This window comes from Oncorhynchus kisutch, linkage group LG1 (assembly GCF_002021735.2).
Source record: "Oncorhynchus kisutch isolate 150728-3 linkage group LG1, Okis_V2, whole genome shotgun sequence".
NCBI lineage: Eukaryota > Metazoa > Chordata > Actinopteri > Salmoniformes > Salmonidae > Oncorhynchus > Oncorhynchus kisutch.
Genome location: NC_034174.2, coordinates 32,826,800 through 32,853,107, shown reverse-complemented (window position 1 = coordinate 32,853,107; position 26,308 = coordinate 32,826,800). Strand labels below are relative to the sequence as shown.

Sequence of the window (26,308 nt, the reverse complement as noted above, 5' to 3'; positions counted from 1 at the left end):
GACATGCAGTGAATAGCCTCTAAAAGTAATTCTGTAATCCTTTAATCCACATATGTGACCAGGTAACCAATTGGATTTCAAATGGTTTGGGAAAGACAACACATATAGGTTGTTCTGTTGCCAAAATGTACGAGTTCACGGTTCTTAGCAACAGTACAAAATAAACTAACTATGGAACACTTAAAGGATAAGACTGAGCCCTAAAAAAAAACCGATTTGTCATGGTTGCCAGGTGCAGTTATACCTCCCTTGATCAATTTATAAAAATAATATCCATATTTTCCACCAGGAGGTGCCTTTGTGCAGATGAACCTCACCTATGGGATTGTGGATATGAATATTATTTTTGTAAATTGATAAAGGGAGGTCTTACATGTTCAAGGGAATTCTTATTGGATGCGCTAGTAGTTACCGCGACAAAATCAAGAACTTTACTGAACCTGAAAAATCGACTCTAGAAAAACACAGTAAGCTAATATAGTGAGAAACACTGACAGTTTAAGACAGCCAATCAATCTAAGAGGTTACAGCTGGTAGTATATTAAACAAAATATGCAAGTGACACACAAAAATGTAAGTATTTTCTTGTTTTTTAATCATTGTCAGGCAAACCCCATATGACAATTACATTGATGACAGGTGCTTTTACAATACAGAAGAGATCATGACAGGCCAATGGAAAGGCCATACCTGACCTTAAAAAGTAAGACATTCATCGTCATTAGATTATTCCAACTTTACAGTTCACATAAATGAATTTTGTACACTGAACAGAAATATGAACGCAACATGTAAAGTGTTGGTCCCATGTTTCATGAGCGGAAATAAAAGATCCCAGAACTGTTCCATACACACAAAAGCATATTTCTCTCAAATTCTGTGCACAAATTGGTTTACATCCCTGTTAGTGAGCATTTCTCCTTTGCCAAGATAATCCAGTCACCTGACAGGTGGCATATCAATAAGCTGATTAAACAGCATGATCATTACACAGGTGAACCTTGTGCTCGGGACAATAAAAGGCCACTAAAATGTGCCGTTTTGTCACAACACAAAGCTACAGATGTCTCACGTTGAGGCAGCATGCAATTGGCATGTTGACTATAGGAAAGTATATGAAACTGTGGGTTTGCACAACCAAAGAATTTCTGCACAAACTGTCAGAAACCGTCTCAGGGAAGCTCATCTGCATGCACACAATGGTCTTGACCTGTGGGCAAATGATAATCTTCCATGGCAACTGGCATGCCAGAGAAGTGTACTCTTCACGGATGAATCCCGGTTTCAACTGTACCGGGCAGATGGCAGACAGTGTGTATGGCGTTGTGTGGTTGAGCGGTTTGCTGATTTCAACGTTGTGAACAGAGTGGCGGTGGGGTTATGGTATGGGCAGGCATAAGCTAGGACAACGAACACAATTGCATTTTATCGATGGCAATTAAAAAATGCAGAGATACCGTGCCGAGATCCTGCGGTCCATTGTCGTGCCATTCAGCTGCCGCCATCACCTAATGTTTCAGTATGATAATGCACGGCCCCATGTTGCAAGGATCTGCACAGAATTCCTGGAAGCTGAAAATGTCACAGTTCCTTCATGGCCTGCTTACGCACCAGACATGTCACCCGTTGAGCATGTTTGGGATGCTCTGAAGTGTACGACAGCGTGTTCAGGTTCCCGACAACATCCAGGAACTTCACACAGCCATTGAAGAGGAGTGGGACAACATTCCACGGGCCACAATCAACAGCCTGATAAATTATATGCAAAGGAGATGTTGAGATGAGGCAAATAGTGTTCACACCAGAAACTGACTGGTTTTCTGATCCACACCCCAATTTTAAAAAAAAAGTATCTGTGACCAACCGATGCATATCTGTATTCTCAGTCATGTGAAATCCATAGATTAGGGGCAAATTAATTCATTTAAATTGACTGATTTCCTTATATATACTCCAACTCAGTCAAATCTTTGAAATTGTTGCATGTTGCGTTTATATTTTTGTTCAGTGTATTTGATTCATATCAAGACCAGCAGTACAATAACTCTTGAGAACCTGGCAAACTAAGACCCCAAATAGAAACAGCAGAGTAGAAAAAAACAACGTATTACAAAGCTGAAGAATTCCTGATTTTATCTTGATTTCATGTCATGATGTCACACATATATTGCTTGCAGGTGCTCCACTCCAGTGAAATGGATACCCCTCTTAACCCAAACAATTATCCCAACAACACACTCTCCAATATCTCAGTCCTTTGTTCATTCTTCCATCCATTTCTAACCATGAACAGAGTTACAGTGCACCGGACTCCAACCAGAGCCTAAACTAGCCTCTACAATTAAGGTAGGAGGAGAAGAGAGCTGCCACATGACATAGAAGTCAATAAAAGATCAGAAGGAGCCCATTGATCATGGGATCAACGACCTAAGCCCCTCCTCCATAAAGGTGCAGCATGAAGCCAGTTGGCTCAATACAATTCCCATCCATCTCCAAAGTAGCTTTCTGCCACACCTCCATACCTCTGTTCAAGGTAGGGAAACGGAGTACATACAGGAATATCTACACACCATCTATACCGTTCATTCTGTTGGCCCAGACCAAGGCCTTACAGCCTGAGATATCCACAGCAGAACGAGAGAGGTCATAGTGAGATACAGATGACACTGGGTTGGAGACTAAAATGCCCTTGGCTGACATCTCATTGTGGTTGAGAATACAGAACAGAGGTAGGCTAGGCAACATTGGTTATGGAGTGTCTGATAGTATCTGCAGGCTTGCCGTAATCCACCCAGGCTCTGAATCACCTGATGCAATTAATAATCTCTGATCCTGAGCCACAAAGGGAAACTCAATTAGTTTAGCCACTAAGAATTCCTATTCCGCTCCAAATGGCTGGTGTTCATCATCCCAGGAGGGAGATAAACATTGGTGGAGGATGAGGCAAGTTAACTCCTATACAATGTAAAGCACTTTGACACCTGGTGAAATATATAACTAACCGTGATCAACATTGCCTTCCCTTGTGGTACAACGTTCAGTAGCTCTCACATGGCTGTTAGCATACCAGACTCAACAAATGTGGGCTGAGTCGTTTCAAGCCAAGGGAAATCTAGGTGTAAACCAGGATGTAGCCTGGTAGAGGAAGTGTAACATGCCCAGGCAGACCTCTAGGCAACAGACACAGATATAGGTCTCAGTCCCCCAGACCAGGTAGACATCAGTCAGGTAGTACACCCTGGTCTAGGGTATAGGAGGGAGAGGGGCCTAGGCAGACCTCTGGGTATAGAACAGAATGTAGGCCTGAGTGTTGCACACCTCCTCCACACTGCACACGTTCATCTCAGAGTCATTACAGTGGACCCAGAAACCTGGAAACACACACAGGGAGAGGGCTGGTTACGGCTTGGTAAACTGTGCCACCTACAGTCCCAACAGCAACTCATGTAATCTCACAGTATCAGGTTATATGGGGTAACAGGTAGCCTAGTGGTTAGAGCGTTGGACTTGTAACCGAAAGTTTGCAAGATCAAATCCCTGAGCTGACAAGGTAAAAATCTGTCGTTCTGCCCCTGAATAATGCAGTTAATCCACTGTTCCTAGGCCGTCATTGAAAATAAGTATTTGTTCTTTAACGGACTTGCCTAGTTAAATAAAGGTTTTTAAAAAATTAATTAAATTAAATACTCGGAGCAAAACATTTATGAGAGTCAACTGCACTACACAACTAAACATTTGACCAATTCATCATGTTTTTTTTTAAATCTGAAAAGACCAAGTGAAAATCCTGCCTAAACTACAGGCTATTCTAAAACAGAGTTATTAGCTTGGATGCAAGTGTCTGGTATCTTGGTCCCACTTACCTCCCTCGGTGTTGTAGCAGTATGCAGTGTAGTGCCCTGAGCCAAAGCCTTTCCCGTGGTGCATGACTACAGCAGACAGGTCGTAGGTGTAGCCCTCTCTGTGAACCGACTGGCCTGAGTCTGTGCAGCAGTAGGGCTCTATGTTCAAAACCTGGTCAAAGGCCACATGGACGCCAATCTTCTCCCTGTGGTTCCGGCCTGACCATCTGTCACAGAACAGGGATTGGTTATCTTATGCTTGTCCTTGTTACAAGACATCCCCTTGCAGAAATATACAATCATACCAACTAAACCATAACACACATTTGGAAACCAAGAAGGACAGACAATCGGTGGGTGTAAATCTTGACTGTGTAAGCAGACCAAGTCTTCAAATGCAGTAGACAAACTGGGTGTTTGAAGCTAACCTGAAGCGTTTGAGGTGCAGCCGTAGAACCTGAGGTAGGCGGTAGATCAGCAGCTGCTTACATGCCTCTGACAGAACCAGGGGCTTGTGGGACGTCTTCCGTCTTTTCCCTGACAATTATAAAACATACAGGTCACAGACGTGTAACATGTGTGTGTGACATGGAGGTACAGGACGTGACCACTAGAAAAGCAGAACTATATTGTGATTACCCCAAAAGCACAAACTCAGTTTCACTTTCAATATCAATCAATTGGCTAATTAGTCAAATAAAATCTAGCCCGAAAAGAGAGAAACACACAATAGTGCTCCCCAGCGTATAGTCCTAGTTACCTCGGGCTCATTCAACCATTCCTATGGGGAAACACATACTTAGGAGATCTTATAGGTTTTGTTCTATGAGATAATATCAGTCAGTTAACATGATCTTTATGAATTATGACGCCGTTATGCTTTTTTTAAAATTAAATACTTAAAAATTAAAAAAGTGACTTCAGTTGATTATGATCTCATAGAACAAAATGTAGAAGATCTCCTAAGCGTGTGCTTATCACAGACCTTATTTTCAGCATGTATCCAAAACCTACAAAAACATGAATTACCCCATAGGCTTTGTCTAACAAACCATGGCGGCATTAGTGCCTACAAAAAGACGCCATTACTATTGCTCTCTATAGGCCTGCTTCCCTAACCATGATTCCGGTCAAATAGCTGAATAAAAAGAACAGCAAACTAAAGTACAGGAGGATTTGTCTATTCCATTAACAGACATTAGTCTCTGTCCCAGTACTAACTGTTGCAGTGGTTGCAAGCATAGATGCTGCCCTCCAGAGCCTCTGTCTCAGTGAACTTGGCCAGCATCTCAGTGAGGGAGCAGCTGCGCTGGTAGGCCAGAGACGCAGCCGAGCCCTTCTCCGTGCTGTGGTAGCGCTCCGGGAACTCCAGGGACAGGTCCCAGAATGGCTCCACTGTGTTTGACTTGTGCTTACAGGACAGACAAGTCACCTGGAGGGATAAAGGGATAACCAAGCAAACATTTCACCAAGGGGTTATTGTTTGAAAACCCAGACAGAGCCGCCATCTAAGTCCTGGTTTGCAACTGTGATTAATAAACAAGTGACTACCCTCAGCCATGATAGGGTGTTGAAGGTCAAACCTAAATGAATGTGTTGAGTACTGTTGTCATGGGAATGAGTAGAGTCCCTTACCTGGCTGAGTAGCTGTCCGTGAAAGATCGTGTTGAGGACCTTGAGCACCTGCTTGGACAGCTTCCTCTGGGTGATAGGGATGACGATCCTGCGCTTGCTGCCCTCTGACTCCAGCTCTTGCTGCACCTTGTCCAGCAGCTCACACAGGAACTCCTGGGCATCCTGCTGGTCGTAGCCGCGGAACGCTGGGATCAGGTTCCACACAGAGTGAAGCATGGCAAAGGGCGACACCAACGACCATCGGCCAGACCACATGACCCTGAACAGTGTGTGCAGCTCGTGGCACAGTGACATCTGCTGGCGGGTGGAGGATCGCGGCTCCTTGGGCTGGACCAGCTCTGCTGCATTTATGCAGGGGGGCGAGCTCTGCTTGCTGACAGCAGGGAGACCCCCACTGGCTGCCTTCCCCATGCCACGTCCCAGAGGGCAGCCTGGTGTGACTGCACTACCACTCCCCACCACAGCCCCAGCCACACCCTGGTTTGTCTTGGCCAGCAGCTCCTCAGTCTCACACATGTCCAATGTGAGGAAGCACTCCCTGAATTTCTGCAGGTGGCTCAGCACCTGTAAGATAGAGTTCATGTAGCACGTGTTCCCAAGGTTGCGTAGCCCAGTGACCCCCGGGGCTAGTCTACGACGGGTCGCTTTATGGGAGGAGTAGTACCTCCGTACTTTGAGTTTACGAGTCCTGCCATTGCTGGGGGGCTTCAGGGATAGAAGGGAGGTTTTTTTGGGCGGAGGCAGACGCTCCGGAGGGTCGCGGAACTTCAGGGGGATAAGTGTGATGGTTGAGCGGGGCGCCTGGGTGAGCAGCCTGGCACTCTTCCTGGGCGGCACATTGGCCAGCTCTCCCATGAGTCTCCTCTTCATCTCATTCTTCTGGCGCCGGACCTCCTCCTTCTCCTGCTCAAGTTTCTCCTCCCGCTGGCTCTGTTCCTCCTGCTGCCGGTTCCTCCAGCGGCGCAGCATCTTCCCCAGCAGCACCTTCCTTCGGTGCCACAGGGCCGTCTGCATAGCAGGCTGGGGCCCGCTCTCACCCACCCAGGGGTTACAGTCACCCCCTGCAGAGGAGCGCAGGGAGCGCCTGCCAGGGCTACGCACAGTAGAGAGCGCCCCCCGCAGGAGCTTGAGGTCTCCTTCAGCATTGTCGTTGAGCACATAGTCTCCACAGGCGAAGCAGAAGACATCCAGCTCCCGCACTTCCATGGCCAGGGGGTGGTTTGACTCCTGGAAGTGTTTGAGGGAGTGCTCTTCCATGAAGCGGCCACAGGCCACGTGAGAGCACTTGAGACAGGCCCACACTGACTCGGTGGTGCAGCAGTCCATGCAGCGCCATTTCTGTGAGTTGAGGATGGAGTGTTCGTGGCCTAGGCGAAGACGCCCCACGTGCTTACAGCGGTCCATCTCTCCAAATGCACATGTGCCTGCCCACAGCGTCAGGACACACGCCTCTGTGCCAAGCAGCAGCTCATCCTGCAGGAGGGAAAAGGAGATCAACTTCAGTAAATCGCAGGGATAGAAATCAACCGCTTCATTTCAGATATGCTAAATACAAAATGTGTTCTCTATTTGAACGTAAACTGGCTGGTGTAGTGTGTGGAAAAGATTGAGGACCAAGAATATGAACTTGCACACCATGTAAGCTTGTTTTACTTACTGTAAAAAACACTGCGCGCTGATTTAGGTCAGTGTTCTTTCAACATAAGCAAAGGGACCTTCACAGGTGCAATCAATCAGCTTCACTCATGTCTGGTTCGGGATCCTTAATAAACTGAAAATAAAATCGGAAAAGAGGTTGTGCTTGTATAGCGAGTTTTTTTTTACTTAACAGTTGACAGATGAAGACATTAATTTGAGCAAAGCAAACACGTTTCTAACTTAAAGCATGTAGCTAGTTCACTATGTCTGAACATTTACTCGACAGTTTCTTAGCAGAACACAGTTTATAAACAAATCATAATCATGTTAGGCAATTGAGTTGAGCAGTTTAACACTATTAGTCTGATTTAAAATGAAGAAACAATCGATTTATCCATAACAACAAACAAAGGAATCAAACTGCATACTTTTTTTCTGCTGGTCAACATGCATTTGTTTGGCGACCATTTCGTTCGATTCAAACTACTAACTAGTTAACTTAGGTTAGCAGTTTTCCATCTTGGCTTGCCAACTTGCACCAGTTTTGCCATATAACGTGGCGTCTCGGCTCGTGCCACAATGAAAATGTAACGTTAGCTACTCACTCCAGGTGACCACTCGACGCGGGTTAGAGTGTGTTCTTGTTCACTTAACTAGCAAGTTCCAACTTATTGTCATGTTTAATTAGCTTTAACGTTACCTAGCTCGCCAATAGACGGATATCTAGCTACTTGTTGGTAACGTTAGCGAACGTTAACTACCCAGCTAGCTAGCTATGATGGTTAGCTAGCCAGGGCGATTAAGTTTTACAACACATTCACTGTATTTCTTCAATCATTTGGCTAATGGTACAATAGCCGACATTGTGATCAAATAAAGAAAATGTAAAATGGCCTCATAATGTTGTCGCTTATACCGGTGTAATGTATTTATTTAGTTTAACACATTGCAGAGAAACAATAGCCTGATGGCTAGCATTTGCTAAGCTAGCTAGGCTTGCTAGCCATCAGAACAAAGACTAGTCTGAAATCCACACTTGTGAACACTGAACAACTTCTAGTTGATATGGTTGACTACACCGAGGGGGTGAAAAAAAATCACTGCGGTTTTGTCATCTAACTAGCTAGCTTGCTAGCTAGAATCCACAGAGCCGCAATGTAAACAAAGCTAAATGTGTCGTATATAAACTTTTGACTACATCTTCAAACAACACACCGGGAGGTCAACATACAAATAAAGTCACAGATACTCAGAAAACCTGCAATGTAGCTATCTAGCTAACCGTAACATGAACCCATAACTTTCAGAGGTTGACAAAACAGTACACGACAATGTCAGTAGTTGATCCATAAAATAACTGTGTATTTGTAAAAAATACAAAATGAATTTCGCTTCTATTTACCGCCATCATCTGCACGCGAAAGCTGTTTTAGACCTCGAGACAACCGAACTATTTCGGTCCTGGAATCAAGTCATTCTGATTGGATTGAACTGATCCCTCTTCCGTCGAGCTTTAGCTCTCATTGGTACACAGGATGTAGCGTTCATTACTATGGTCGTGAAAAGATCCAAACTGATCGGATGGTTATTATTACCATACCAAACCATTTTTGTTATTACCCATAGTAGTCCTCATGAGCTCAGTTGGTAAACCCTATGTCATTTTTACAAGTCATGGCTTTTCACCTGGAGACTGATACATTATTGGCATACTTTTCCCATTCATAACAGCTGACAAAGTCCCCTATAAACCATTCATGACAGGACTGTACTTGGTGAAAAACACCAGCAACAGTATACAAAATATGCATATGGTTAATAAATCTAACATACTCCCAAAAATACTGTTATGAAAAAGAGGATCTTAATCAAGTAAGGTAAACATAGGTTTATTGTGTAAAAACAAACAAACAGTGTTACTAAGTGTTGTCAGACAATTTTTTCAATAAAAAATAACCAACTATTAGTAGGACCATAATGCCCAGATACAACATTGGTATCTAAACGGAAGGTCCTTTAAACCGATTACTCACAAGGATAATCCACAAGACACATTTGGGACACATCATTATTCCTTCAAGAGTTCAGACTTCAACCAGTAAGGTTTTGTTCTCATTTTTGCCATGATATATTCCTTGCAGTGGTTGTGAAATGCTTCAAAAAGTTTGAGTTGCTGTACTGACACTCAGTACAATTTAAATTACACAACATTGTGGTGTAAGATTACATTGCTTGTGTTGGGGTGTGGAGGAAGTACTGCTGTACTCTTGGTGGTGCTTCTTTATCGGCTGAGATTATCCAGGACATTCCTGCTACCATGAAGATGTCAACGTGTGGTCCCTGGGAGCACCTGCTGTTTGCGCACTTTGCTGAACAACTCCAGGTACTGGGTCATGGTGTCAACACAGTCCGCGGGCACATAGAGGCCCTCAGGCTTGGTGGCGAACACAGAGGGCAGCTCCGGGATGCTGGGGCCCAGGAAGCTTTGCATGAACTCTTTCATCAGGTTCCAGCAGTCCCCAGGGACCACACAGGGACAGTACTCCACCTAAACAAATAAAGAGATTTGATCGTGGACATCCGTTTAGAAAAATTGTAACACAGATCAAAAAAAAACTTTACCCTCCATTTTGATAATTGTCTGTACAGACCACTCACCTCTACTGATATTCCCCTCGCGCTGGAGCTCATTGTTACTGCTCCAACCTTTATCAGGAAATCACAATAGCGGTAGCGGGAACCACGGCTCTCTACCTTGTGCCCCTTGGCGTTCTGGAAGTGGCTTTTCAGCTTAATCATGAGCACGTCAAAGTTTCCATCTGCTGTGAGGCAGGGACCTCCTTCGAACAGGGCTAAGCAGCTCAGGGGGGTTTCTGAGTTATGCATCACATACAGGAGTTTGGTGGGCTGGCCTGTGACAAACAGAGAGAAAAGAAATACGGTTGTTGCCCCCTTGTGGGTATTTGAATGATGTAGTCCAATGAATTACATGACAAGATATGAAAGACAATTTTGTTTATGTCATAGCTTTGCAGTACAACTTTAGTTACCGCTGGCATTTCCTGTGGCATGGTACGTCTCACAGTCCACAGTAAAGTTTCCCTGCTTCACAGCGCTCAACTGCTCCAACTTCTTGTGCAGAATGTCTATTGTCTGCTGCACACTCTTTCCCTCTGCCAAAGGCACCTGACACACACTAAGCAAGGGAGACAGCACACAGAGTATAACTGTTAATAACATTAAGATATTGTTCAGCATTAACTTACTGATTTCCAAAAATTACATATTGAAACAATGTCAGATCTGAATGGTGATGTAAGATGATAGGAAGCTTGGAAGAAAAATCAACCAGGTGACAGATCATTGAGTTGTGAACTGTTTCATGTGGATCCACATGGGATCTACGGCTATGTAAAATACCAGGTGTGATAAGTAACGTAGCTAGCTAGCAATTTATATTTTGTTAGATTTTTTTTTTAAAGCGAACAATAGAATCTCACCAAGTCACCCCCATTGATTCAAGACGGTTGTTATTTTCTTACTACGAAAATGTACACGCTTCCTGCTGAAAAACGGTCTGTTTCCGGTATTAGGAGGAAATTAGGTAATCTGTCCGCGCCTACGTTTTTCTCGTGCGAAGAACATTTTAATACACTCATTTTGTTCATATACATTTTTTGAAGATGGAACAATTCCAATATATCCAGTAATACATACCAAAGACATATGTGATGTTTCCTTTTCTAAATGTCTCTGGTATTATGTTTCGTCTCCGATAGTACGTCACTTCCGTTGGATAAAAAAAGCACGTGTGTTGACTGGAACTTTGGTGAGAATTTCCACATTAGCTACTTTATGAATTGTTAAACTAACTAGCTAGATTAATAGTACATTTCTAACAGGTCTGTATAATAAACTAGCACAGATGCCGAAAGTGAAGAAACCCAAATGTGGAGGTGGGGAGAAAAGTGGCGACGGAATGGTTGCGCTTGCTGACCAGATTCTTCAAGGGGATATGGTTCGAGTACATGGCCGAGTGAAGACCAGGGATCAACGGGGAGAAGATGAAGATGAGGACGAGTACGTGGATGAACGCCTATCAAGGAAGATCCTGGAGCAGGCACGAATCCAACAAGAAGAACTACAGACAGAATATGGTTTGGCACCAGAGGTCAAGAAAAAGCAAGCCACTGTTTTAGGTAACGTTGAGGTGGATTTGCAAGCCAGAAAATGCCTATAATGCCTATCACACATTACTTTACACTTGACTACTGAGAACATTTGCATGGAGGTCAATTCCAGTCATTGTTATTCTTGAAGTGTTGTGCTATGCTCAGTTATACTGGTGGTACAGTTTCATGGAATATCGATGTTGTCTTATATCCTTGCAGGGCCAGATTCTCAGGATGCAGACTCTGATGAGGAGTGGCCGGCACTGGGTGAAGCCGGGGCCGGTGAGGAGGCAGAGGCTAACTGTGGGACAGAAGTGGTGGTGGACCCAGAGGATGAGAAAGCTATGCAGATGTTCATGAACAAGAATCCTCCCATGAGGTACAGCATGAGGCCCCAAAACTCTGAGCCAAACCACTGAGCTAAAAACTGTTATTGCAGTGAAAAGTCTTGATGATGAATGATTTGCCATTTTCTGTCTTTTTTTATTTTGTGTGTTAAAGACACCTAGATTCAATTGAATGACAACAGCTCTATCATGCCATAAAAGGGAATTTCATGTTGTCTCTTCCAAAAATGAATCATAACTTTGTAGCTGAATATGGATTTCCTCAGTGTTGTCCTTGTTCTGGGGTTTTGTTCAGACGAACTCTAGCAGACATCATCATGGAGAAGATCACAGAGAAGCAGACAGAGGTGGGGACAGTGATGTCTGAGGTGTCAGGAAGACCCATGCCCCAGCTGGACCCAAGGATCATTGAAGTGTACAAAGGTGTCAACAAGGTAAGCCATGCACCTGCGTCCTCCTATATTAATTTGCTTGGCCACATCTTATTTTCCACTTAATCAGATTTCAGTCAGAGGCTGAAAATTACCAACTATTATGAAGTTGTTTTTTTTCGGTTGCTCCAGGTTCTGTCAAGATATCGTAGCGGCAAGCTGCCCAAAGCTTTCAAGATCATTCCAGCACTGTCAAACTGGGAGCAGGTTCTGTACTTGACAGAGCCTGAGACCTGGACTGCTGCTGCTATGTACCAGGCAACAAGGTCTGATAAAAAATATAAAAAAATGTTAACATCTATCAAAAACCTTTATTTAATTATTAGAAAGCATCTTATGGATATTGACTCTTGATTTTTCTTTTTTCTGAACAGAATCTTCTCATCCAATCTGAAGGAGCGAATGGCCCAACGGTTCTACAACTTGGTGCTACTGCCAAGAATACGAGATGACATTGCAGAGTATAAAAAACTAAACTTCCACCTGTACATGGCCCTGAAGAAGGCTCTTTTCAAGCCAGGGGCATGGTTCAAAGGTGAGACAAATCAAGAACATGTATCAAAGAGGAGAGAAATAGTCAGGTAGATAATTTAAAAGCTTGGTTGATAATCAATGTATGGTTGCCAGGATGTAATAATGGGGGGTGAAAGTAATTAAGATAATACACATTATCTGTCAGGTATTCAACATTTTTGCCAAAGATACTACTTAGTGTGTTTTGTTCTGAGTTCACTTTGGCAATCAGCCAAAAGATAGTCATTGTCACTAGGTGGCAGTATTGTCTAACCAGATCACAGACTGAATCAGATTTAGAAGGTTCTTTCAGTTCTTTGTGAATTTGGTTGGGTTCCCCAAAAAGTTACATGTTGCAGCTTTTAACATTTATTGTGCATTTGTACTATGTGTTGTACAGTATTTTATCTATTTGTTTCCAGGTAATGACTTTGTACCCCTTAACCCAGCATATGTTTGTGTTACTGTGTGTTCACACATTTCTATTTTTCTCACTCAGGCATCCTCATCCCGCTCTGTGAATCTGGAACATGTACTCTGAGGGAGGCTATCATCATTGGCAGCATACTCACTAAGTGCTCAATCCCTGTACTGCACTCCAGGTAAGAGACACTCTTTTACCTGTGTTATGTGTGCAATTTTGTACGGTGTATGATGCCCTAATGCGACTGCTCGGCTTGCCACTTGGCTTGGGACTTGGTTTTTAACCGTTGCAGCTTGACTGTTGCTGATCTTGTAAGTGGGAATTCATGTGAATGTATGGTACAACAGTATTTAAGGTAGTAGAACAGCATGGCTTGTCAGAAAATAATGCAGATAACAAATGACTGATTCTCTCTGCAGCGCTGCCATGCTGAAACTGGCAGAGATGGAATACAATGGAGCCAACAGTATCTTCCTGCGACTCTTACTGGATAAAAAATACGCCCTGCCCTTCCGTGTCCTGGATGCCCTGGTCGGCCACTTCCTGTCCTTCCGCAGTGAGAAGCGTGTCCTTCCTGTGCTGTGGCACCAGAGTCTGCTTACCCTGGCACAGCGCTACAAGGCCGACTTGGCATCCGAACAAAAGGCTGCTCTACTGGAGCTACTTAAGGTGCAGACACACCCCCAGATTTCTGCAGAGATCCGCCGGGAGCTGCAGAACTCAGAGTCCCGTGATCTGGAAACCGCTATGCCTGTCACAATGGCCATGGACTGAGTATGGAGCTGAGCAAGGCTGCACCCTCTCAGTCCCCACCTGTCCCCTCTTTCTCCCCAACGTACCATCATTCACTAAACTGCCCACAACACATACACGTATGAACTGTTTTTCCCCTGCCAAATGCTCTATCATTGCTATGGGAGATAAGAGTAAAGGCCACGAGATGGATTACAGATTAACATTCATTCAACATCCTGACTATCAAAGTGATATTATGTAATTCCTTTCTGATGTGCAAGTGAGGATGTCATTTACAAACTGAAATACATAACTGTTGTAAACATACATTACATTTATTGAGTGGAAATGATAGAGATGTGTTTGCCAGTTTTGAGGCAATGTTGGTTTCACAAGTAAAGATAATGTACAGCTGACTTGTTTGTATGACACCTACATTTCCAAAGGAATTTAGAGAAGCTACAGCACACTGACCCTTTTGGTGGAAAAATATATATTTTCAATGAGTGCATGTTTGTAACATGTTAAGTAACTTAATGAAGGAAAATTATACAAAATACTATTCAAATGTTACTGTAAAAATGTACATTTTGAATAAATGATTTCCTTGGTTTAAAGTGAAATCTCTGAAGTTGCATTGCCACCATTCACAAAAAAATCCCTGAGATGCTGACTGGTATCCTGGCCAGGTGTGACAGCTCGAGCGTTTCTGAAATTCCCACAGTGTTGGGGGCAAGAGGACATTTAGCTAGAACTCGTACGTACCTCGACTATGAGAGAGTAAGTCTGGATCATGGACGTTGAATAGTCCTGCAGATCTGCCCCCTTTATAGGGGCATCTGGGATTCAAACTAACAAAGCACTCACCCTGCCACTTTATTTGGTAAACAGCTGAGGAATGGGGCAGGAGAAATGTAACCACTCTCAAATACATAGTATACACAAGGACTCTCACATATGGATACAAGGACTGACTATCCATGAGATCAAAATGATAGTTATGTTTCACTATATGGATCACTCCAATATATTGGTATCACTCTGCAGTGGAGGGATACATCTGAGGTGAGGATTTACAGATTTACTCCCGTGTACACCTGTGTCATGGCTGGGGTCCGCCCCTATATATAGACCCCATGGCCGCGACACACGTTCTCTTTCATTTTCTTGGCGGATGGCCGTATGGTTTGAGGTATAAACTTTCTGAAGTTCGCTTGGTATGTCACTGGTAAGTGTAATATCTTGCGTGGATCTATACTGGCCACATGCCCAGCCCCTCTTTGAGTGCTGTGCGTGGTTGATCTGTATCTTCTGCCTGTGGTTTGTCGTTTCGTTAGCATTACACGACAACTCTGTGTGCATTAAACCGGCAGGTAATATTGCAGTTGGCGTAAAACAAAAAAAACGAATCAAATCCATTACCTGGTTGCTGTTTTTTTGTCTGCCTGTTTTTCCCACAGGGTTCTGCCCCTGTGTTTGCAGAGGTACTGGGTAATTTATTTCTCACCGAGTTCCTATTCCTCCAAGGGGTCACGACATAAGCTCTCCCAGGGCGTCGGACCCCTGCTCTGTGACCTTGTTGGTTTGGCTGAACTTATGGCTTCCCTTTGTGACAGGTATGATGGTGGCATCCCCCCTGGGGATCCACATACCTAGTGTATGCCCTGCCTGGGTTTGAGTCACACGGTTAGGGCGGTGGAGCGCCCTACTGGATGCCTGTTTTGTGTTGTTTTCTCAGAACGCCTGCACCTGACGCGATTGGAGGCCCTGCGCGAGTGGGTCAACCAGGCTCGGGCTCAGGCTGGGGACGAGCTCCCTCAGGAGTGGTGTGTCAGCGAGCTGTTAGTCTCTCTACTGGACCCAGTACCCCTCCCAGGAAGCGTGGCCGGAGCCACTGCAGGCAGAGCCCGTCTGCTACAAGTCCTGGACAGGAGCATGAGTCGGACCGCTGGGACCACCTTGAACGGAGGGCGCATGCCCTGTGTCAGGAGGTTGATAGCTTCGATGGCGAGGACAGCTGTTCTCTGTTGGCCAGTGATAGGCTGTTCCTGGGGGACGATGCCGGCACTGTTCACCCCCTAGAGTGGGGCTACCAGGCTGACAGGCCATCAGAAGCCGCCAGCGGGGCTTCATAGCCCCCAGTGGCTCTGCAGGCCTACCTGCAGAATCTGTTTTCCTGGCTGCAGAAGGGCACATAGGAGATCCTCTGGGAAGTGATGGAGATGTCTCGTCTGCTTTCCCTGCTCCAGAGGGATGTTGCCCACGTCAACGGACGGGCCATGGTGCAGGTGGTTACCTCCCGGCGCCATCTCTGGCTGGCCCAATCCCGCCTGCCACCTGCTCTCTAGAGCACATTTGCCACTCACCTCATCACCCCAGGCCTGACGTTTGACCCAGGGGTTGATGACATTCTAGAGCAGACCGATAAGGTTCGCAGGGACCCTGATACGGTTCATGTTGCCTCCTCAGGATTGTTTATCCTCAATTACCTGGATGATTGGCTGATTTGTTCCCCAACCAGGACCGAGGTCCTGTCAGACAGAGACATGCTCCTGACCCACATCAGCAGGCTGGGCATTACTGTAAACGACAAGAAGAGTCATCTGACTCACACTCAGAGGGTGGCCTTCATTGGCATAGAATTGGACTCAGTCAGTCCTTAGAGCACGCCTGCCCACCAGGCGATCTTATCTTGCCTCGACCACTTTCGGCAGGGGCGGGTGGTATCCGACCTGAACTGCCAATGCCTGCTGGGCTTGCTGACGGTGGCCTCGTTGCTGATTCCTCTAGGCCTGCTTCATTTCTGGCCTCTTATAAGGTGGTTCAACTCCCACTGGCTGCACCCGAAGTGCCACCATCACCACCAGCTGTGGGTGACTTTCAGGTAGGGTGGAGATGCTGAGGATGTGCTGCCGGGAGGGGGGAGGGTGACCAAGGGCAGGTCGGACAGCAGCTGTTTGCTACCCCCTTGGAGCGGCAGGCACATCAATACACTAGAGCTCTGAGCTGTACTGCTGGCCCTGCCATCTTTCCTTCCACATCTGAAGGGAAGACATGTCCTGGTGAGAACGGACAACACCACAGTGGTGGCTAACATCAACCATCAGGGTGGACCTAGGTCCCACCACCTCAATCTTAAAGCAAGGGAGCTACTTCTCTGGACTCAGGGACATCCAGTGTCTCTATGCGCAGTGTACCTGACATCCTGAGTGTGGCAACGGATATGCTCTCAAGGGAGGGCCTGCCTCCTTGGGACTGGAGCCTGCATCCTCAGGTGGTGCAGCACCTGTGGGACAAGTTCGGGAGGGCGCAGGTGGACCTGTTTGTCTCCCTGGACAATGCACACTGCCCCCTTTGGTACTCCATGTCAGAAGCTCTGGCTCACGATTGGCCAGGGCTGGAGCTTTACGCATTTCCCCCCTTTTTCCCTGATCCAGGTTGTGCTGGACAGGACCAGGATGGCAGAGCATTGTCTGCTTCTGGTGGCCCCATACTGCCCCAGACGACCCTGGTTCAGCCTTCTCCTGTCCCTGTTGTGTGGGACACCTTGGCAACTTCCCCTGAGACCTGACTTGCTGCCTCAGGCCGGGGGAACCCTGTGGTATCCGAGGCCGCACCGCCTCAGTCTGTGGGCTTGGCCACTGAAAGGCACCAATGGTCCATGTTAGGACTACAGGGGATGAAATGAACACCATGTAGAGCACAAGGGCTCCGGCTACAACCGTGGCATACCAGTTGCACTGGTGGTTGTTCTGCTCTTGGTGCACTGGTATTGAGGTTGTGCCCGAGTCATGCAGGGTGCAGTATGTCATCCAATACCTGCAGTCTCGCTTAGATGAGGGCTTAACAGCCTCTACACTGAGAGGGTATTTGGCTGCAATATCTGCCTGCCATGTGGGGTCGATGGACAGGCCAGTGGGGCGCCATCCCTTGATCTCCAGTTTTATGAAGGGGGTTTGTCACCTGCGTCCAGCTAGGAACCCCTCAATGGCGAGCTGTGATCTGGATGTGGTCTTGGCAGCTTTGGCAAAGCCGCCTTTCCAACCGTTTGAAGTCTGCCTCCCTGAAACACCTCACTATGAAGGTGATTTTTGGTAGCGACACGGTCAGTGAGAACAACAGACCAGCTCTTTGTCTGCTATGGTGACTGAGTCCTGGGGGCTGGGCTATCAAAGCAGAAGATCTCTCACTGGATCGTGGAAACGATTACGACAGCATACCGCCTGGCTGGCAGGCCAGTGCTGGGATCTGTGGTGGCACATTCAACATGAGGTATGGCTGCATCCTGGGCTCTCGCTGATATCTGTGCTGCAGCCAGCTGGGCTTCCTCTTGCACCTTTGCTAGGTACTATCGGGTAAATGTGGCACCTCCCTCTGCCGTTGGTTCAGGGGTCCTGGGCTTCTCCCCCCTTCCACATTGACGGCCCCTGCGTCTCAGTCCCGCGCTGGGACTTCATCGCTGGCTGGCCAGGTCCCTCTAACACCGACTAATCTGTTACGGGTACACCAATATATTGGAATGATCCAATATAGCTCACATAACGAAGGTTACGTATGTAACCACGGTTATGTGAGCTATATGGATCACTCCAATCCTCTACGGTGCTAGAGGCGCCTCAAAAATGATGTAGAGAACGTGACACAGGTGTATACGGGAGTAAATCTGTAAATCCTCACCTCGGATGTATCTCTCCGCCGCGGAGTGATACCAATATATTGGAGTGATCCATAAAGCTCACATAACCGTGGTTACATACGTAACCTTCGTTTTAAACATGTTTTGAAGCTATACAGTGTTTGTTTACAATTCCATTCTTTATAAACAATGAAGTAAAACAAGCTTATATTTTGGGTTCTGACCATTGCTCATGAGGCATTTCTAAGTTATATTCTTCAATTTATATTCTTGAATTTATGAATGAATTAAATCTGACATCATCCAGATGTCATCAAACAGTCACCAATTCACATTAAAAAAACTCTTCAATCCATTAATATGGAACAAAATCACCACAAACTCTCTCACGCACGTCCGCACACAAACACCCACACTAAAGGATATACATAATGTTATCCTTGAAAGTTAAGGAGGGCCTGATGCAAAGTGCACATTGGATTAATGTGATAGAGATCGCCTAAACGTATCTCATAATGATTTATCTCATAATTATGACTTGCATATCTCATAAAAATGACTTACTATCTCATAATTAGTGGTGTAAAGTATTTAAGTAAAACTATTTTAAAGTACTACTTAAGTAGTTTTTTGGGGTATCTGTACTTTACTATTTATATTTTACTTTTACTTCACTACATCCCTGAAGAAAATAATGTACTTTTTACTCCATACATTTTCCCTGACACCTGAAAGTACTCATTACATTTTGAATGCTTAGCAGGACAGAAAATGGTCCAATTCATGCACGTATAAAGAGAACATCCCTACTGCCTCTGATCTGGCGCACTCACTAAACACATGCCTCCTTTGTAAATTATGTTGGAGTGTGTCCCTGGCTATCCGTAAAGAAATAAAAAGCAAGAAAATGGTGCCATCTGGTTTGCTTCGAACATTGTATAACTTTCTGTCCCTGGAAAAGACCAGTTGGGCATCACCATCATCTCTAAATAGTATCACAAAATAGAGACACATTGGAGGACTACAGTACAAAAGCTACAAGAAAACAGATTATGAATATGATGAGATCTCCTCTCTGACCATTCAAGCTACCATTCAAGCTACCATTCAAGCTACCATTCAAGCTACCATTCAAGCTACCATTCAAGCTACCATTCAAGCTACCATTCACCAGCTCTGCAAGAGTTATGTCAAAATACAAGCAACCTATTTTTTAAATGTGTTGTATTTGACCGCTCCTTCGGTCAAAACAAGAAATTGAAATTTTTTTGGTTGCTTGTACATTTTTATTTAGACATGGTGGAAAAATGTACTCAGTATGACAATTTGGTAAAGTAAAGACACCTTAATAGAAAATGACTAAAGTAAAAGTGAAAGTCACAGAGTAAAATCCTACTTAAGTAAAAGTCTAAATGTAAAAATAAAAAGTCCTTATATTAAGCAAACCAAATGGCACAATTTTCTTGTTCTTTACATTTACAGATAGCCTGGGGCACACTCCAACACTCAGCATCATTTACAAACAACGAATTTGTGTTTAGTGAGTCTGCCAGATCAGAGGCAGTAGGGATGACCAGGGATGTTCTCTTGATAAGTGTGTGAATTTAACAATTTTCTGTCCTGCTAAGCATTCAAAATACAACGAGTACTTTTGGGTGTCAGGGAAAATGTATGGAGTAAAAAGTGCATTATTTTCTTTAGGAATGTAGTGAAGTAAAAGTAAAAGTATTAAAAAATATATAAATAGTCAAGTGTAGACACCCCAAAAAACTCCTTAAGTAGTACTTTAAATTATTTTTACTTAAGTACTTTACCCCACTGCTGGGAGGCTTATGGGAAGTACACTGCGTAATGCAGTAAATTACAATATGCATATTTTTTGAGTGACGGATGTATTTTGACATAACGCTTTGCAGAGTTGGTGAATGGTAGCTTGGTCATATTCATCAGCTCCTTTGCCAAGATACTAATGCATGAGGATAGAAACAAATCCATACATGAAGCCAGTGTAGTCGCAGTTTATCATTGCTTAACATACTTCTTTCCTCCAACAGGTTTGCAGGGAGCAGAAGTGTGAGGGTGAGCTATTTCCTTAGGCCATCCACTAACTGGACCATTACTTGAGTCTCTTTCCTGTTCAATGGGCCAACCTGCAGCCTTTAGGTTCTATTTGCATGTTCCTGGCCTCAAAACTTTAAGAGACAGTACCCCTGTCACACCCTGACCATAGTTTGCTTTGTATGTTTGTATGTTTTGGTTGGTCAGGGTGTGAGCTGAGTGGGCATTCTATGTTACATGTCTAGTTTGTCTATTTCTATGTCTGGCCTGATATGGTTCTCAATCAGAGGCAGGTGTTAGTCATTGTCTCTGATTGGGAACCATATTTAGGTAGCCTGGGTTTCACTGTTTGTTTGTGGGTGAATGTTCCTGTCTCTGTGTTTTGCACCAGATAGGGCTGTTTTGGTTTTCCACTTTTGTTGTTTTTGTAGTGTTCGTGTTTATCCTTTTTTTTTTTGTTATTAAACATGAATCAGTATAATCATGCCACATTTTGGTCCGCTTCTCCTTCACAACAGGAAGACCGTTACAACCCCCTGAGTGCCAGCAAGCTATGCATCTATGCTGACAATGTCATTCCAGTGTCAGAGCTCCTGGTAAACACAATTTATTTTCAAGTTCCATTTGCTTTTGCCATAAGAATGAGTTTTGACTCAAGTGTGCTATTACTTTGTTTGTTATAGCAGGTTGAAAATACTGTCATTTTGGTTCTGCTTCTCAGTCAGTGGGAGCCTGTCTTCTGATGTAATAGCCTACATATGTATTTATCTGTTATGCAGCAGCTGGAGCTTATGGTTGATTTAATGTAATGTGTGTGTTTTGCAGCAGTGGGAACTTGTGGTGGTGGCAGGGTTAAAGTGGGATCTGGCTTCTGTGTTACCTTCTGACTTCCCAGAGCCAATTCTTCATGGCATACCCATAATCCCTCAACTTCCATTCCTTGCGCAGGCATGTCCACTCCTACATTGCACTGGCAGCCATAGGTAGGGGCATACATTTGGTAGCTCATGGAGAGGTGTGACTGTTGATACTAGCAATGCAGAAACATTTAGGCCTACAAGTCAAGTATTTTAGGAAGCACCCACCACTAGTTTTAGCATAGAAAAACAAACATCTCATTGTTATTCTATGTGATATGTGCATGGCACTTATTTGATTAATGATAGCTTGTGTTTAATTTATTCAAAGAAATCATGCAGCCCTGTGTGTGGCAAAGGGTACACAGCAGCTATTACTTAGATTATGTGTAAGCGGTTCATTTGGGAGAAGGGGGGGCTGAGTTTATGTAATCCTGTATTATGCGGTGTTATAGACCCATGCCCGTACATTCAACTGCCTGATTTCCCATGAATCTCACACGATGTTGCCAGAGGCAACTAGTCACTGGGATACAGTCAAGGCCATTTTGACTGGGCTGTTTCATTGTATCTGGATTCGGCCCATTCCTGACTCCTGAATTTGAAACCTATTCCTCTACTCCTATGAAATCCTGCCTCGGGTATTAGTGATTCGGGAGCAGCATACATCCTTAACTCCCAATTGTTAAATACGTTATTTTCTGTCGCACAACCTGGTATTATGTTCCTTGTCCACAAAGTGGGTCAGTACACTGCTGTCATCTAAACAGATTAGTACAAAGGACTGGTCCAACCTATTTCTGCTGATACCGTGAGTATCTCCCTGTCTTTAGAGTATAAGTTCTCTGTGTTCCTGCCCTCCACTATTGCCTATGCCAGTGTGGGCACTGCCATTCATAGACTGAAGCTCCTGGATGGAGCTCTATCCAATGATTCACTCATGCAGCTGCTAGCAAACATCTTGGCCCCTGATCTGGTGAGGCCAATATTTAACTAGAAACCTTTTACTCTTTAAACCTTGTCTGGTTCCTCATCAAACAAATGTATGTGTGATCTCGCTCTCCGTAAGCCGATATGAGTAAGACCTTTTAAACAGGTTAACATTTGCGGCTGCATGGCCGCGCACGACTCCAACGCCATCATAAAGTTTGCTGACGACACAACGGTGGTAGGACTTATCACAGACGACAATGGGGCAGCCTATAGGGAGGAGGTGAGAGATCTGACATTGTGTGTTGCATGCCCCCTTCAACATCGATGGGGCTGTAGTGGAGCGGGTCGAGAGCTTAAAGTTCCCTCCGTGTCCACACCACTAAGGAATTAACATGGTCCACAGACACCCACACAGTTGTGAAGAGGGCATGACAGTGCCTATTTTCCCCTCAGAAGACTGAAAACATTTGGCATAGGCCCTCAGATCCTCCAAAAATTATATTATACAGCTGCACCTTTGAGAACATCTTGAATGGCTGCATCCCTGCTTGGTCTAGCAACTACAAGGCACCTGACCACAAGGTGCTACAGAGGGTGATAAGTACGACCCAGTACATCACTAGGGCCCAGCTCCCTACCATCTAGGACCTCTATACCAGGCAGTTTAAGAGGAAGGCTGAAAAAATTGTCAGACTCGAGCCACCCAAGTCATAGACTGTTCCCTCTGTTACCACATGGCAAGTGGTAAAACCGCACCAACTCAGGAACCAACAGGACCCTGAACAACTTCTTACCCCCAAGCCATATGACTGCTAAACAATACATTTTTTTGCAGTAACTTGTACTGACTCTATGCACACACATTGGACTCTACCCACACACTCACACATACTTACATTAACACCCCAACACACACACACACACACACAACATGCGCACACATGCATACTTACGTCATACACATAGTCACATACACGCACACACACACGCTGCTGCTACGTCTATCTATCCTGTTACCTAGTCACTTTACCCCTACCTCGTACCCCTGCACGTCGACTTGGTAGTGGTACTCCCTGTATATACCAGTAGCTATGTTATTTGTACTCGTTTCTATTATTCTTTAGTAACTGTATTTATTCCTCGTGTCACAACTCAGCATTGTTGGAAAAAGACATGTAAGGAATCATTTCACACTTAGCCTACACATTCTGTTTAAGAAGCATGTGACAAATAACATTTTATTGATAAAAAATATATACACTTGTATTTTCCTTGTCTGGCTTCTCCCTGGAAGTACAATCTGGTCGTTCATTCCACAAGGTGAAGAAAAAAGGCCTTTATTCAATAAGGAAGCAAACTGGTTTAAAAACAGTACAAATGTAATTGTTTTCTCTGGGCCTTGGTTGGTGAGGACTCTAAGTTTGTTACAGCTTTTCATTTCACCCTTAGACAATTTCTTTACTGCTCTGTCCTCAAACAGGAATCTCTCTGCTGCTGCTCTGACCAGTTGGAGGGTGTGCTGGAGCTCAGCCTGCCCCCCTCCCCCAGGCACCAGGGGCTTGTCGTTCAGGGATGCCCGTCCCAGAGATCAGCTAGACCGCCACTGACATCCAAGACCTACTGGGATAGAGATGACACCAAGCAGACAATCAATTTAATGGGTCTTAACAATGACTGGGGCTTAGTTTACCATAGTGACCATAATGAGAAAGGTGTCTTAACTACCCCTTACGACAATTTTTGGCAGAGAAGTACTAGCTCAGTCACTAAAACAATGTATGTGATATGAAGAAACACATCTTTTAAGATGAATTGTGATCTTTTTGATAAGATGTCCATGTTTCTTTCTGACATTTGTTTGAGTTCTTTATTTCATTGCTATGCTCTTGGTGTTTTAAGGACATTTTAAAACATTGACGTTACTGTTAGCTTCAGGGAAGCTCTCTGAAGAGTTACCACAGAGGGGCATCCTTTTAACTTAAATATGCTATTTGGGATTTTGCCAGCCATTTTGCACTACATTTTTATTTCAATGTTTGCACTGTGTGAGCTTGGTGAAGACATTATTCACTATTAAAATGCTGCTTTTTAATTTGTACCCCTTCTGACATCTCTCTCATCCTGCGAACATCAGTAAGTCAGGACTGTTACGAGTGTAATACACCTCTATGTTGACTAATGCCAGCAGAGTTAGATCAGCACAACCAAGCATTGTTTTCTGGTATCAGCATTCTACTATAATCAGCCTACTAAATCAATTGTAATGCTACAACTATCATATGTCGCAAACAAGGTCAAAGACAATGATCGAATCATTCATGTGGGTATAGTTTCATTTCCGTTTTTTAAAATGATTAATCAGTGGGATAGAGCATAAGGTGACGCAAAAGATAAGCTGGGAACTTTGGCATACATGGATCACCACCTACATATCATTGCTTAGATTAACCTGCATGCTGCATCTATTACTTGGCAACGTATTTTTAAGGTTGTGCCAACATGAGTTGGCAAACAATTGACAAAAATGTATTTAGGTCACTTAAGGGAATTGTTTGTAGTTACTGTATAATACTGAAATCACCTGACTCTGTTTGAGCATCAAAGGGAATATCTGTGCCTTAACCTCCTTTGTCGACCATTCTTGTATACATCTAAAACCAAGAGTTATACTGTATTTCCCTTTACATTTAAAAGCATCCTATTAAAAATGCAATTATCACATTCCAGTCACTGAATAGCAACTTGATGTTGCAGCCCCTTGTGCGAAGCTTTGTGTGCATTTTGTTACACATTCAAGTGAAACCTGAAACATTTGATATAATCATCAGGTTTCAATAGTCTGATTAGGCAGCTCCTAGGCACTGTCCCATGTATTGGTTTGGACTAGTTCTTCAGTTCACTGGGGAAGTTACATATTAACTAGTTACCATACATGCTAAAGACAAAAGTCAGTTGTAGACTCTGCAGCTCTGCAGGCCCAGATCAATCTGTCTGATTTATTTGATTTATTTTACCTTTATCTTACCAGGCAAGTCAGTTAAGAACAAATTCGTATTTACAATGATGGCCTACAACATGGTGATTGAACATAAAGAGAGAACAGTCGCTAAGTGTGTCATTGTAGCATGTGTAGATACTGAATTGAGTTTTAATCACTTAATTCATTGTAAAATTAAGAATTCAACAAAATATACATCACTAAAAACACAAACTAATTGATAGGTCTACCTTTACTTGTTACTTCTGTGAACTTTAATTATCCCCCCTCATGAGGGAGAGAAATGTGAAAATATCTTAAAAGATATGTTGGTTTTTGGAAACAGAATTTCAAGGCACAAGGCAATGTTTCTTAAACTTACAGACGGCAGAAACATTTCTCAAAAGTTGAATATACAGTGCCTTGCGAAAGTATTCGCCCCCCTTGAACTTTGCGACCTTTTGCCACATTTCAGGCTTCAAACATAAAGATATAAATCTATTTTTTTGTGAAGAATCAACAACAAGTGGGACACAATCATGAAGTGGAACGACATTAATTAGATATTTCAAACTTTTTTAACAAATCAAAAACTGAAAAATTGGGCGTGCTAAATTATTCAGCCCCCTTAAGTTAATACTTTGTAGCGCCACCTTTTGCTGCGATTACAGCTGTAAGTCGCTTGGGGTATGTCTCTATCAGTTTTTGCACATCGAGAGACTGACGTTTTTTCCCATTCCTCCTTGCAAAACAGCTCGAGCTCAGTGAGGTTGGATGGAGAGCATTTGTGAACAGCAGTTTTCAGTTCTTTCCACAGATTCTCGATTGGATTCAGGTCTGGACTTTGACTTGGCCATTCTAACACCTGGATATGTTTATTTTTGAACCATTCCATTGTAGATTTTGCTTTATGTTTTGGATCATTGTCTTGTTGGAAGACAAATCTCCGTCCCAGTCTCAGGTCTTTTGCAGACTCCATCAGGTTTTCTTCCAGAATGGTCCTGTATTTGGCTCCATCCATCTTCCCATCAATTTTAACCATCTTCCCTGTCCCTGCTGAAGAAAAGCAGGCCCAAACCATGATGCTTCCACCACCATGTTTGACAGTGG

The 26,308-nt window shown here is 44.1% G+C and overlaps 3 protein-coding genes and 1 long non-coding RNA gene across 7 annotated transcripts; 2 read left to right on the top strand and 2 right to left on the bottom strand.

Moving 5' to 3' along the window:
* Positions 1-572: 572 nt before the first annotated feature.
* Positions 573-8,661, bottom strand: LOC109895980 (ubiquitin carboxyl-terminal hydrolase 49). Of its 2 annotated transcripts, none has more exons than XM_020490137.2 (7): positions 8,518-8,661; positions 7,135-7,248; positions 5,478-6,950; positions 5,064-5,274; positions 4,271-4,379; positions 3,864-4,069; positions 573-3,371 (listed from the first exon to the last, which is right to left on the bottom strand). In XM_020490137.2, the coding sequence occupies exons 3-7, from the start codon at positions 6,879-6,881 to the stop codon at positions 3,268-3,270; spliced, it is 2,034 nt and encodes a 677-aa protein (XP_020345726.1). In that variant the 5' UTR covers positions 6,882-6,950; positions 7,135-7,248; positions 8,518-8,661; the 3' UTR covers positions 573-3,267. The 2 variants fall into 2 exon arrangements, with proteins under 2 accessions (XP_020345726.1, XP_020345733.1); XM_020490144.2 differs by lacking the exon at positions 8,518-8,661 and adding an exon at positions 7,544-8,506.
* Positions 8,662-8,988: 327 nt separating this feature from the next.
* Positions 8,989-10,732, bottom strand: med20 (mediator complex subunit 20). Its single transcript, XM_020490156.2, has 4 exons — positions 10,616-10,732; positions 10,166-10,311; positions 9,774-10,027; positions 8,989-9,663 (listed from the first exon to the last, which is right to left on the bottom strand). The coding sequence occupies exons 1-4, from the start codon at positions 10,627-10,629 to the stop codon at positions 9,442-9,444; spliced, it is 636 nt and encodes a 211-aa protein (XP_020345745.1). The 5' UTR covers positions 10,630-10,732; the 3' UTR covers positions 8,989-9,441.
* bysl (bystin-like) lies at positions 10,716-14,354 on the top strand. Of its 3 annotated transcripts, none has more exons than XM_020490186.2 (8): positions 10,716-10,944; positions 11,041-11,314; positions 11,507-11,666; positions 11,930-12,068; positions 12,198-12,331; positions 12,440-12,600; positions 13,078-13,180; positions 13,422-14,354. In XM_020490186.2, exons 2-8 carry the CDS (start codon positions 11,041-11,043, stop codon positions 13,774-13,776), a joined length of 1,326 nt encoding a protein of 441 aa, XP_020345775.1. In that variant the 5' UTR covers positions 10,716-10,944; the 3' UTR covers positions 13,777-14,354. The 3 variants fall into 3 exon arrangements, with proteins under 3 accessions (XP_020345775.1, XP_020345757.1, XP_020345765.1); XM_020490168.2 differs by having other exon boundaries at positions 10,734-10,944; positions 11,036-11,314; XM_020490176.2 differs by having other exon boundaries at positions 10,890-11,314.
* Positions 14,355-20,786: 6,432 nt separating this feature from the next.
* Positions 20,787-24,947, top strand: LOC109905759 (uncharacterized). Its single transcript, XR_002257309.2, has 3 exons — positions 20,787-21,027; positions 21,257-21,414; positions 23,702-24,947. It is a non-coding gene; the product is annotated as an uncharacterized LOC109905759 (long non-coding RNA).
* Positions 24,948-26,308: the final 1,361 nt, after the last annotated feature.

Coding starts and splice junctions, on each gene's coding strand:
- bysl (XM_020490168.2), top strand. CDS start 10,863: ATGTCTCTGGTATTATGTTTCGTCTCCGATAGTACGTCACTTCCGTTG. Junction 11,667..11,929: donor AACAAGAATCCTCCCATGAG/GTACAGCATGAG, acceptor GGTTTTGTTCAG/ACGAACTCTAGCAGACATCA. Junction 12,069..12,197: donor TGTACAAAGGTGTCAACAAG/GTAAGCCATGCA, acceptor CGGTTGCTCCAG/GTTCTGTCAAGATATCGTAG.
- LOC109895980 (XM_020490137.2), bottom strand. CDS start 6,881: ATGGACCGCTGTAAGCACGTGGGGCGTCTTCGCCTAGGCCACGAACAC. Junction 5,275..5,477: donor ACGGACAGCTACTCAGCCAG/GTAAGGGACTCT, acceptor TTATCCCTCCAG/GTGACTTGTCTGTCCTGTAA. Junction 3,372..3,863: donor CTGCTACAACACCGAGGGAG/GTAAGTGGGACC, acceptor GTGTGTTTCCAG/GTTTCTGGGTCCACTGTAAT.
- med20 (XM_020490156.2), bottom strand. Junction 10,028..10,165: donor TGCCACAGGAAATGCCAGCG/GTAACTAAAGTT, acceptor TGTTTGTCACAG/GCCAGCCCACCAAACTCCTG. Junction 9,664..9,773: donor CGAGGGGAATATCAGTAGAG/GTGAGTGGTCTG, acceptor TTATTTGTTTAG/GTGGAGTACTGTCCCTGTGT.